General features: G+C 41.4%; 1 protein-coding gene across 6 annotated transcripts in view; it reads left to right on the top strand.

Moving 5' to 3' along the window:
- The window catches only part of LOC140906696 (kinesin-like protein KIF20A), a 75,340-nt gene that overhangs the window by 13,826 nt on the left and 48,309 nt on the right, over positions 1 to 13,205 (top strand). For 5 of the 6 annotated variants that reach the window (XM_073331131.1, XM_073331132.1, XM_073331128.1 and 2 more), the window contains exons 8-13: positions 468 to 659; positions 744 to 855; positions 2,687 to 2,758; positions 5,641 to 5,787; positions 9,618 to 9,783; positions 12,184 to 12,357. In XM_073331131.1, the coding sequence (XP_073187232.1) occupies positions 468 to 659; positions 744 to 855; positions 2,687 to 2,758; positions 5,641 to 5,787; positions 9,618 to 9,783; positions 12,184 to 12,357 (863 nt within the window). The remainder of the gene's footprint in view (positions 1 to 467; positions 660 to 743; positions 856 to 2,686; positions 2,759 to 5,640; positions 5,788 to 9,617; positions 9,784 to 12,183; positions 12,358 to 13,205) is intronic. The other variant, XM_073331130.1, reaches the window with a different exon arrangement.

Below are 13,205 nucleotides of genomic sequence, written 5' to 3' on the forward strand. Positions count from 1 at the left end.
CCAGTAGAAAATTTTCTAAGCTTTAGAGATTTAACTTGCTTTCAAAGTGTGAAAATGTAGAAGAGAAATAACAAATTTAAAATTCTCTTTGATATCTTTGCCACATTTAAGTAGTGGCTTAGTTTGCTAGGCAAAAAAAGGTTTGGTCAGAACTTGTGGCTAGAAACATCAAGTTGGTGGTTGGCGTAAGAGGAGAAAATAGGAAAACCAGGAAGTATTTGCAAGTCTGTGTTTGAGTTGTAGATTTGATGGGCAATGTTAAATGTTTGGGACTAATCTGTCAAGTGTGCTCATGCATTTGTGTTAATTAGGTGTATGCAAAAAATTCGGAGAAGTAACAAAGCTTAAATTTTGTGCACAAAATTGTTTAATAGGGACTTTCTGCCATTTGAATTTCTGAGGCTACTGAACAATTTCAGACTCGCTGATAAGGCACTTGGGTAACTTTTTTTAATCATCTTTAACAGTGGAGGACTCTGTTTTACTTGACACTGGTGGGACTAAGCATCAGAGAACACAGTCTTCAGTGTGGGTTTCCTTCTGTGAAATTTATAATGAGTATGTGTATGACCTTATGGATGTATTGGCTATATCAAAAAATCAAAAACGCAAAGTTCTAAGAATCTGTGAGGATCAAGGAGGAAACTCTTATATAAAAGGTAATGACATTACTTTTGTGACTTTGGTTGTCCTATACAAATATTAATGACTTGATGTATTTGTAAACAAGTCTCTTTCTGCAGACTTAAAGTGGATCAATGTTCAGAGTACGGAAGAGGCTTGCAAAATACTAAAAATAGGAAACAAGAACCGAAGCTTGGCTTGCACTAGAATGAACCAGCACTCAAGTAGAAGGTTTGCTGCCTGTAACTATAGATATGTCCTTGTACTCTAGTTTTTTTTGTTAAACTGAAATAATTTAATTATACCACTTTGAAAGCACTTCTGAAAAGAACAATTATTAGTTGATTGCTTAAGACTCTGCTTGATTGTATACTTGCCAGTGTATCAAACCTGTCACTAATTTCCCTTTTTCAGGGGGAAAACTGAGAAGATTATGGCAAAAAAATCTGCCAATAATTGGAGTCCTTGTTTTCTTTACCTCCTTCAGTCTCTTAAGCCTGGTTATGGTACAGAAATTGCACTGGTCTCATTAGTTTCTGTGAAATAGATCAATACAGTTGATTGAGATGATAGATCAGCAGATCTTGGTAAAGGATAAATGGAACAGGATTGGAATGGCTGTTTTCTCTTGGGTCTCAAAGATAGTACTGGGCAACTACTTGTCTCCAGCTGGGGTTTCTCAGGATTTCCTTGTCATCCCACTTGTTCCATATGTGTGCAGGGCCAGAGACCAAATTTAACCTGCAGTACAACCTTTATATGCTGCTGCTCAGCTGTCTACATTTTGCCAGACTAGAATATTGCAATTCAGCTTTCCATGCTGTCTCTATGGATAACAGCTAGCTGGTTATAATTCAGTCCAGAAAAGACTGAGATAATATTGGATTAAGCGGAAGTAAGGGGAAAAAGGCAGAGAATCTTGTATTGAAAAGGTATGCCCACTTGTTACTCAGTTTTATAACTTGGGAGGGTTTTTTATCCTCTGCTGCCTGATGTCCATTTGTCTGTTTCCCAAGGATTTTTTTCAGTCTGTTTTCAACAAGAGATTGTGATCTTTCCTGTTGAACAGTGGCAGCCTGTAGCCACCTACAGAGGAAGGCTACACTTGAACACCCCTTAAACTAATGCAGAACAAAGCTATCTGCTTTCTTAGCAGAACTTCATACATGGAACAGTTACACTGGTGTTCCAGAGAATACTGACTTCAGTTAATTTCTGAGTGTAATTCATTGCCTGTACACACCAAAACTAATTCCTTCAGGAATTGTGATTTGACTATTGGAGTGCCTGTCTGCCAAACTACTTAGAGATTAACTGGAGTGCTCAGACTGTGCAGGAGAAATTGGGAGCAGAACATTCTTAACTCTCTGAAATTTTGCTTCCCTCTTTGGTCTGACAGCCCGAGTAGAACTGCCAGAGCACTAAAGGCTGGTTCTTTCTGAGGGGGTTGACTTAAGATTTTCTTGTGATATTAAAATGTTAATGCACCAGGAAAACCTTACAGAATATTGGGTAAACTGAACAATAAATGATGCATATGCTAGAAACCAGGGTGAATTATCAGACTGACAAATTCCTCCTCTCCTCCTTCCCCCTTCTAAATCCACTCCCCTTATTTTCAGGGAGTTGGTATTCCAAACACTAGTTTCTGTCTGAAGTTCTTGTGTTCAGGGATCCAAAAATGAACCTGTCATGGATCTGTAGATTTCTTTATGCTGCTTAAGCCAAACAGCCTGTGTGACTCATGAAAATCATTCTCCCCCCCCCCCCCCCCCCGAAGCAGCTAATTAAAATCCCATCCTTAACTCCCGCACTTCAAGTAACCTCTATTTGCTTCTCTTTACCTTTTGGTTTTTAATGGTATTAAATACTGTATCAACTTTTATTGGCTGTTCAAATTTAATGCATTACAAATATGCTCCTTAACTTTTATTTTGTCTGACCCTTAATTTTCTATTAACCCCACTCAACTTGTAAAAACCAAAATACTAGGTAAAGTTGAACATAATTCTAGATGGAAGTCAGATTGTTGATAATGAAAACTTGTTTGTCTCCCTACTAGTCACAGCATATTTTCTATCAGACTACTAAGACTAAGTGATGAGGCTGAGCCTCGTATTCTTGGAGTTTCAGAGTAAGTGTCTTACTTCCTAATTCTACAATAAAATTTATTATGGGTGTGCTAGTAATTAAACCTATGTCTAAGTTGCCTAACACTGAATTATAAATTGTTCTCTGACCTTTGAGTATTTCAGAGCCATGTTTGCAGCAGACCTTTAAAACTTGGTAAGGGGAAAAAGTCTTGAGTACAGAAAGCTGGCTTTATTGGTCCCATTACATTCCATTAAGATATGGTTGAGAGAAACTTATGAAAATTGCCACTTTCCATCTGTAGCCAGGAAACTTTTGGTAGCCTATTGAAATAACTGAACACGAATATTCTAATCTAATGGTGGGCCCAAGCCATTCCCAATGCAACAATAGAATGTACTGGTCAGGGAACCCCAGATGGCAATAGCCTCTCTGAGAGTGGGGAGAGCAAGACAGTCTTCCCCTGACAACCCCTTCCTTGGGGGCCTCATGTGGGGAACAAGCTTCCCATCTTCTGTAGGGGGAGCTAGGCTTGGCTGTGTCCCCCAACTCTGTATGTGACCCCATCAAGCCTCCCCTAATGGTAACTGCCTTTTGCTGCTGTTTGTATAATATGTGAGTCTCACACCTCAAACTGCGCTACACTGCAGAAGGTTCAGAGTCCAGACTCTACCAATGATGTATGATCTCGGGCAGATGGGTGTTATCTTTATGTATTTCCTTTTAAACCTAGGAAACTACATTGTTAAAAGAATGCTTAGGTGGCAGAGTCAAGCTCTTGGAAGTTGTGGAATGGTAGGTTGCTTGGTCAACCTTAATTCAGCCTGCTTGTGATCATATGTATTATACACATACGAACTTATTTTCCCCACAGGACTCCTCCTTCCTGCAGTGCACAGAATGGACAGTGCTCAGGGACTGAATCAGGGTTGTGTAGTGAAAGAAGATGTCTATAGGATCCCTTTCCCCCTTCCTCTAGAAGTTGGTAGGAGTGAAAAGAACAAAATAGAGGACTTCAGGAAGGTGAAAGAATGATCATGTGATTTAAGGCAGGAGAAGGCCAAAGGAGAGACCTGCTTCTGCCATAGTTCATGTGTTACTGAGGAAGTCCTTTAAGACACAATTTTGGCAGGTGCCACTAATCATGTTCCTCTTTCTCTGGGCACCTTCTTTGAGCCACCTGGGGCCTGATAGGCAGAAGTTCTGAGCACTCAGACCTTCAGCTGAAGTTGTTAGGTGTGGGTTCCCAGGCAGTAAGGCAGCATGATCTGGAGGCATGAATATGAGTTGAGTCGCGATGTTATGATTTGAAATCATGGCTCTGCCAGTGAGTCAGTTTCTTATTTTTCTAAGTGGGGAAGATAACAAATTCATCTCCAAAGAGATAAGAGCACTAACGTTTTGTGAGGCACTCTGATATTGTGGTGAGAACTGCCCTATGAGGTGTTCTGTATTTGCCTGCACACTTTGGTTAGTCTACAGTAAATAAGGTAAGATCATCAACTGAATGATATTGAACAACTGCCTCATTCCCTGAGCAGCACCAATCTTGTGTATTGAATGAGGTAGGGATCTTGTGGAGATAGTATGTGATCATGTAATTAAACATATACATGCAAAGGGCTAAAATCTGCATAGGCTTAGGTTGCATGGGCAGTCTGCATTTGGGCACATCACAACTTTTGAGTACTTGACTTTGCAACCTAAATGTCCTCATAATGCAGGTTTTTTTTTTAATGTTTATCCTGGCACAAATATTTCTGAGTATTCTGGTGGGCCATGTGGAGGCAAACCAATGGCCTAATCCAAACTTTGATGACAAAAGTTTCATTATGTGCTAAGTGTTGACACTTGGCTGTAAAAGTCAACCTGTGGGGAACTCCTGTCCTCTAAACAGATGTTGGAAGCTGCAGAAACAAACAAACTACTCTGCATCCAAAAAGTATCCAGCTATAGCTATGTATTTTAAAATAAGGATTAGGACATTGGCTTAACTATCTCTCCATGGAATATGGAAATACTAATGTCAGTATTTAAGCTGTTGCAATGTGTTTAACTATAGCTGTATTATGAGTAAGACTATATTTTAGTCATGGGTATTTTTAGTAAGTCATGAGTGGGAAACAAAAATTCACAGCCCATGACCTGTCCATGACTTGTACTATATATTTGACTAAATCTTGGGTGTGGGGGTGGCCTGGGTGGGGGAGGGGCACACAGCATGCCCTGGTGGTGGTGGTGGTGGGGGGGAATGGCAGGGGTTGGCGGGGCTGGCAGGCTCCCTATGTGGCTCCCTAGAAGCAGCAACATCCCTCCCAGGCTCCCTCAGCTCCTAGTTCCGCATGCTGACCCCATCCCAACTGCCACCAATGGGACCTGCAGGAATGGTGCCTGAAGGCAGAGGCAGCATGCAGAGCTAGCAGTTGAGGGAGAGACATGTCGCCGCTTCACAAGCCTCCCAAGGTAAGCGCTGTCCAGAGTCCTCACCTCAGCCCTGAGCTCCCTCCCACATGCACCCAAACTCCTGTTGCTGCTGGGGAGGGAGAAAGGGGGGTGGTGACCTGAGACTGCCCCGGCAGTGGCCGGTGCAGCTCGCCCAGGACTTGCCTGAGCTCCTCAGGCGAGCTGCACTGGCTGCTGCAGAAGTCACAGAGGTCATGGAATCCGTGACAAACTCACAGCCTTAATTATCTGATGCCCTAGTCTGGACTTTGTATTGAAGGGAAGGCTTTGTACAAAACCATGTTTCTTACCTTCTGTTTGCAAAAGCCACTGAAGAATCAAACAATAGAAAGAAGGTACTCTGTAGTTCACATCTTAGATGTGTGTCCAAAATGTCACACCAACATATCTGAAAATAAACAATATTAAAAATTGTACTTAATTTGTACAATATTTATATTGCTGATTAATTCTTTCATTTAGATTGTCTCTCTGTGACTTGGCTGGGTCTGAACGGTGCAATAAGACACAAGCTTTTGGAGACAGACTAAAAGAAGCAGGGAATATTAATAATTCTCTTTTTATTCTTGGGAAATGCATTGCAGCACTGAAGCAGAATCAGAATCCTACGTAAGTGAGAAGACCTATAATAATAACTTGAATTTTAGTTCAGCTAAAAGACTAACCATGCAGTGCACAGCTTTGGGTAGTGATTTTGCAAACTTGGACAATGGTTCACTTAACATGTACATTTAGCAATATGTTTATTGAAAACATCACTATAACTCATTTAATTCTTCTTCTTTTCCTGTGGGAAAAACTATTGTATGTGGGAGTATGGTAGAAAAGACATGAAATTGCAAAACCAGTGACTCTTTTTATTTTGTGAGCAACCAATATCTCTCATAAGTACAGATTTTTTTCTCCATCTGTGCAAGTAAACTCACTTGAGAGTTCAGAAATAGACTCTCCTCCGCATGAGATTTCTTCAAGTATCTCCTTTTTGTGACTGGTATGAACTTGTCCAAAAATACAGATTTGTTGTCCATATTCTTTTTTCTTGACTTTTTAAAATATCTTTCCTTGGACAGTATTTGGGAATATGTTCAGCTTTGTTGGATAGGGACGTTACATTCAAATTTGGGTGTTCTTATGGAAAAGTGCGTATATTTCCTCAAAGAGAAAAGGAGTACTTGTGGCACCTTAGAGACTAACCAATTTATTTGAGCATAAGCTTTCGTGAGCTACAGCTCACTTCATCGGATGCGTACTGTGGAAAGTGTAGAAGATCTCTTTATACACACACAAAGCATGAAAAAATACCTCCCCCCCCCTCCTGCTGGTAATAGCTTATCTAAAGTGATCACTCTCCTTACAATGTGTATGATAATCAAGTTGGGCCATTTCCAGCACAAATGGAGTGGAAATCTATCAACTGCATGAAAAAACTTGTACAGATACAGACAGACATCATCTTCCTTTCCAAATGCAAACAGATGGACATCATACCAAAAGGACTGAAGGTAAAAAATCCATTACAATCGACATACCACACAGACTATGCTGACAGCTTGTGCCACACGCTCTCAAAGAAACTGCAGAACCACCTGATCAACATCCTCTACAGCAAACAAGGAAAGATAAAGAATGAGCTCTCAGAAATGGATACTCTCATAAAAAACCAACCTTCCACACACACTTCCTCGTGGCTGGACTTTTCTAAAACTAGATAATCCATTTACAACACACACTTTGCTTCTCTACAAAAGAAAAAGGACACTAAACTTTCTAAACTACTACATGCCACAAGGGGCCACAGCAATGGTTCCCTCAACCCACCCAGCAATATTGTTAACCTATCCAACTATACTCTTAACCCAGCAGAAGCAGCTCTCCTATCTTGGGGTCTCTCCTTCTGCCCCTCCACCCCCACGAACATGATACAGTTCTGTGGTGACCTAGAATCCTATTTTCGACGTCTCCGACTCAAGGAATATTTCCAACATACCTCTGAACAACATACTAATCCACAGAGACCTCCCTACCAACACTACAAAAAGGATTCTAGGTGGACTCCTCCTGAAGGTCGAGACAGCAGACTGGACTTCTACATAGAGTGCTTCCGCCGACGTGCACAGGCTGATATTGTGGAAAAGCAGCATCACTTGCCCCATAACCTCAGCCGTGCGGAACACAATGCCATCCACAGCCTCAAACAACTCTGACACCATAATCAAAAAGGCTGACAAAGGAGGTGCTGTTGTTCATATTCTGACCTATTCATGGTGACAAGAGGCTGCTCGGCAGCTCTCCAACACCACTTTCTACAAGCCATTACCCTCTGATCCCACTGAGGGTTACCAAAAGAAACTACAGCATTTGCTCAAGAAACTCCCTGAAAAAGCACAAGATCAAATCCGCTCGCACACACCCCTGGAACTCCGACCTGGGATATTCTGTCTACTACCCAAGATCCATAAACCTGGAAATCCTGGGTGTCCCATCATCTCAGGCATTGGCACCCTGACAGCAGGATTGTCTGGCTATGTAGACTCCCTCCTCAGGCCCTACGCTACCAGCACTCCCAGCTACCTTCGAGACACCACTGACTTCCTGAGGAAACTACAATCCATCGGTGATCTTCCTGATAACACTATCCTGGCCACTATGGATGTAGAAGCCCTCTACATCAACATTCCACACAAAGATGAACTACAAGCAGTCAAGAACGCTATCCCTGATAATGTCACGGCTAACCTAGTGGCTGAACTTTGACTTTGTCCTTACCCATAACTATTTTACATTTGGGGACAATGTATACCTTCAAATCAGCGGCACTGCTATGGGTACCCGCATGGCCCCACAGTATGCCAACATTTTTTACGGCTGACTTAGAACAACGCTTCCTCAGCTCTTGTCCCCCTAATGCCCCTCCTCTACTTGCGCTATATTGAGGACATCTTCATCATCTGGACCCATGGAAAAGAAGCTCTTGAGGAATTCCACCATGATTTCAACAATTTCCATCCCACCATCAACCTCAGCCTGGACCAGTCCACACAAGAGATCCACTTCCTGGACACTACGGTGCTAATAAACGATGGTCACATAAACGCCACCCTATACCGGAAACCTACTGACTGCTATTCCTACCTATGTGCCTCCAGCTTTCACCCTGACCAAACCACACGATCCATTGTCTACAGCCAAGCTCTGCCATACAACCGCATTTGCTCCAACCCCTCAGACAGAGACAAACACCTACAAGATCTCTATCAAGCATTTTTACAACTACAATACCCACCTGCTGAAGTGAAGAAACAGATTGATAGAGCCAGAAGAGTTCCCAGAAGTCACCTACTACAGGACAGGCCTAACAAAGAAAATAACAGAACGCCACTAGCCGTCACCTTCAGCCCCCAACTAAAACCCCTCCATCGCATTATTAAGGATTTACAACCTATCCTGAAGTATGACCCAACACTCTCACAAATCCTGGGAGACAGGCCAGTCCTTGCCTACAGACAGCCCCCCAACCTGAAGCAAATACTCACCAGCAACCACATACCATACAACAGAACCACTAACCCAGGAACCTATCCTTGCAACAAAGCCGGTTGCCAACTGTGCTCACATATCTATTCAGGGGCCTAATAACATCAGCCACACTATCAGAGGCTCGTTCACCTGCACATGCACCAATGTGATATATGCCATCATGTGTCAGCAATGCCCCTCTGCCATGTACATTGGTCAAACTGGACAGTCTCTACGTAAAAGAATAAATGGACACAAATCAGATGTCAAGAATTATAACATTCATAAACCAGTCGGAGAACACTTCAATCTCTCTGGTCACGAGATTACAGACATGAAAGTTGCGATATTACAACAAAAAAAGTTCAAATCCAGACTCCAGCGAGAGACTGCTGAATTAGAATTCATTTGCAAATTGGATACAATTAACTTAGGTTACCTTGCATAATGACTTAGCCACTCCCAGTCTCTATTCAAGCCTATTTCCCCTTGTTTTTTCCTACACCCCTCCCCCCCCCCCGACGTTCTTGTTAAACCCTGGATTTGTGCTGGAAATGGCCCACCTTGATTATCATACACATTGTAAGGAGAGTGATCACTTTAGATAAGCTATTACCAGCAGGAGAGTGGGGTGGGGGGAGGTATTTTTTCATGCTTTGTGTGTATAAAAAGATCTTCTACATTTTCCACAGTATGCATCCTATGAAGTGAGCTATAGCTCATGAAAGCTTATGCTCAAATAAATTGGTTAGTCTTTAAGGTGCCACAAGTACTCCTTTTCTTTTTGCAAATACAGACTAACACGGCTGTTACTCTGAAACCTTTCCTCAAAGAGTGGATCTAGAAAAGTTATTGGTCAGCTATGTATGTGATATTTCAACTCACTGTTTCCTTCATGGAAATTGTACAATTTTCTCTTTAAGTGTGAAACACAGCTATATTCCATTCAGAGAGAGTAAACTCACTCGTCTGTTTCAACCATTCTTCTGTGGTAAAGGCAAAGCTTGTATGATTGTCAACATTAATCAGTGTGCCTCCGCTCACAGTGAGACATTGCACTTAATGAAATTTTCTGCTACAGCCAAACAGGTAAGTAGAAGTCTACTTCTTGAAGCATTCTTACACTTAACTTATAAATTGCCTAGATTGACTATATATTGAAACTCCTGATCACATAGTCTCTGTGCTTCTTGATTTGAAGCACAACTGCCTTGTCTCTTATGGGCTTATAAAATACCATACTACTTCCTACATATAAAGTGCTGTTGCTTGTTTTTAATAGTCTTAATCTTCTTGAAATAGTGGCTTTTCAGTCAGGTATGCAGAATTATATTAGTATGCACTAAACAAAGTACAGTTACCTAGCGTGACCAGACAGAGTGTTGGCCATGTTATGCTACCTGTGTACATGCAAATAATTAAATTGTAATCCCACATCATGTGCATGCACAAGTTATGAATGTGTAAGTTTGTTGCACAAGCTGACCATTTGTCCCAAAGCTTTTTAACAGCAGCTTCAAGAGATGCAGTAAGAAGACGCAATCTCTAGTGTCTTACAACCAATATCAGAAACAATCTTTACTTTCTTTGGGAGTGGCTGGCGCACATGCACGTGCTCTCTCTTGCTCTCACTCTTCCTCCCCACCCCCACCCCCCGACCAATTTCCACCCTGCATAGATGGTTGCTAGTTCCTATCCTCCCTGCCTCATCACTAATGCAGGATTTTGGATGGTATTTGATCTTACCCTGCTCTATTCGCTTTCCTATTTCTTCCTGACAGCTGCCCCGCAGAATCAATTGCTGGGCTGCCTCTTGCTGTCCATTTCCTGCTGCTCTCATGAGGTAGCTATTTATTTGATGGAAAGAGAATCTTCTTTCTAGTTTGGGGCTGTAAACCCACTTTTACATTTAAAACTCTATTACACTCAGGAAACTGTTAGAGCTCCTAAGTCAGGGTTTCTGACAGTGCTCTCAATGTAGAACTTTCCCTGTTTGAGTTCCCTCCATAGTACATGCTTCTTCCCTCTCTGGATGGATAGAGCTTGTCTGTCAGAATCCCCTGAGCTTCTCTGATCTAAGTCCCATGACTCAATCTTCATCTTGCACATCAGGGTGGATACCTGAACCTCTCAGCCTCATCCCACATGAGGCAATAACCATGCTAGGCAATTGCTCTTGGTCATTCAGGGAAAAAATGCCAAAAGCTAAAATTCTCAATTTTTTTCTGAATCTCTGCTTAGATAACTAACCATAGCAAGTCTGAAAATAAGGAAGATCTTGTTTTATTAAATAAAAACTGAGGGACAATGTTAGGATATAGATATTCAGGCCTGTCTGCAAAGGCCTGTACTCTAAGAATTTAGGTGTATTGTTATCACTTGGCTAGTGATAGAGGTATAAAAGAGAGAATCAAAATCACTGTCTGCTGGTGTAAGGGCCTTCTCTTCCTGTGACAGTCTGAGGCCCTGTTCTTAGGCTAAGGCCTTTGGCTAAGCAGCAGAGGCAGCCATAAGCTGGGAAGCAAACAGTCACATCCTCACATTCCAAACTAGTCACACTGAAATAAGGTGCTATTCGGCTGTTAGGAACTATCAGGACAGGATTGTATTCCTATCACCTCCAGAGAAAGGGAAGTGCCTAGAAAATGTAAAAGGAAACTTAGTTTGATAGCATCCTGTCTGGCAAGAACTCACTTATCAATAGCTGGGATGTGAAATCCTCACTTCTGTGTTGTCTTGTCATTGTAGTTCCCACTTTGCTATTGTTTGTCTGTATAATCTCTGTCTGGTTCTGTGATTGTTCCTGTCTGCTGTATAATTAATTTTGCTGGTGTAAACTAATTAAGGTGGTGGGATATAATTGGTTACATAATCATGTTACAATATGTTAGGATTGGTTAGTTAAATTTCAGGAAAATGATTGGTTAAGGTATAGCTAAGCAGAACTCAAGTTTTACTATATAATCTGTAGTCAATGAGGAAGTGACTGGGTGTGTGTGGGGGTGGGCATGGGCATGTGGGTGTGTGAGATGGGAACAGGGAATGGGGGTAAGAAAATTGGAATCATGTTTTGCTAAAGGGGGAAATGGGAACAGGGAATGGGGGTAAGGAAGTTGGAGTCATGTTTAGCTAAGGGTAGGAATGGGAACAGGGACACAGGTGTAAGGCTCTGTGGTGTCAGAGCTGGGAAGGAGGATACTAAGGAAGGAAACTGGAATCATGCTTGCTGGAAGTTCACCCCAATAAACATCGAATTGTTTGCACCTTTGGACTTCGGGTATTGTTGCTCTCTCTTCATGTGAGAAGGACCAGGGAAGTAAGTGGGTGAAGGAATAAGCCCTCTAACAGACAGTCTTAAGTTTGTCTTAAAAGTATATGTATTTTAACATTCTTTGCTAGATGGAAGGTTTGTTAACATAGCTCCTTTATATTACCAGAAAGAAATGCCATTTCCTCGACAGTACATAAAATTTTATGACTATTTTTCAGGTTATTCAGACAATCCACCCCCAAACCTTTGGATATTTTGCCCCAAAACTGGTTGGGAAGGATGGCAAGCCTATAGTACATTTTGATGCCAACATATCTGCTGAAGAATTTCCCGATGAAGATATTGATACCTCCTCTGAAGAGGAAGTGGACATCACCATCATGACCCATGAGGTAGTTAAAATCTAATCAGTTATGTATACCACAGTATATTTTAGTCAGTATATTCAAATAATAGGAGAAGGGACAAGTTGCCTAATCTGAAATGCTTGGGTTCCTGCTCAGTGTAATTTTAACATGCTGTGCGATGGTAGGATGGCCCAGCCTAGCTTTAAGATGGCTAAGTAGAATAGAAATGAGGGTAAGCATTAGAAATTTCAGGTCAAAAGGAAAAGCTCAGAGGAAGTGAATATTTAGATTGGGATGCCTCTTTAAACCCTTCTCAGACTGTGATGTAAATCTGATGCAATATCTAAGCAGGAAAGTAAGGAAGCAGTAAGTTTTTTTGTTTTTTTTTATTAAAAGACCGCGCCAATTATTTTTAAACAGTTACCCTTTTCCTCCTGGGGAACTTTACAAACATGTCTTTAAAACCTTTGCAGATCACTTTAACAAACTCATATGTGATGGGGAATAAGGTTAATGTCTGTAACTTGCTTTGTATATACAAATCATCATATAAATGCAGGAGCATGTATCCATCCTATATGATGTGGCTGGAATAGAAGGCTTGCTATCTTTAACAGGATCTGAGGTAACATCTGCTAAAATGAAACAGTGGGTCTGTTGATCTGAAAATAACTTGCGTCCAAGAGTCTTAAAAGAACTAGCTGAAGAACTCTCTCAACCATAATGTTAATTTTTAACAAATTTTGGAAAACTGGGGAAATTCCAAAGGTTTGAAGGTCTGCCAACATGATTCCAATTGTTAAAGAGTAAAAGGGATGACCCAGGGAACTCTAGACTGGTTAGCAAGACCTCAGTCTTGGGCAAAATAATAGAACAGTTAATTTGAAACTCTA

The sequence above is a fragment of the Lepidochelys kempii genome, chromosome 2, assembly GCF_965140265.1.
Source record: "Lepidochelys kempii isolate rLepKem1 chromosome 2, rLepKem1.hap2, whole genome shotgun sequence".
Lineage (NCBI taxonomy): Eukaryota > Metazoa > Chordata > Testudines > Cheloniidae > Lepidochelys > Lepidochelys kempii.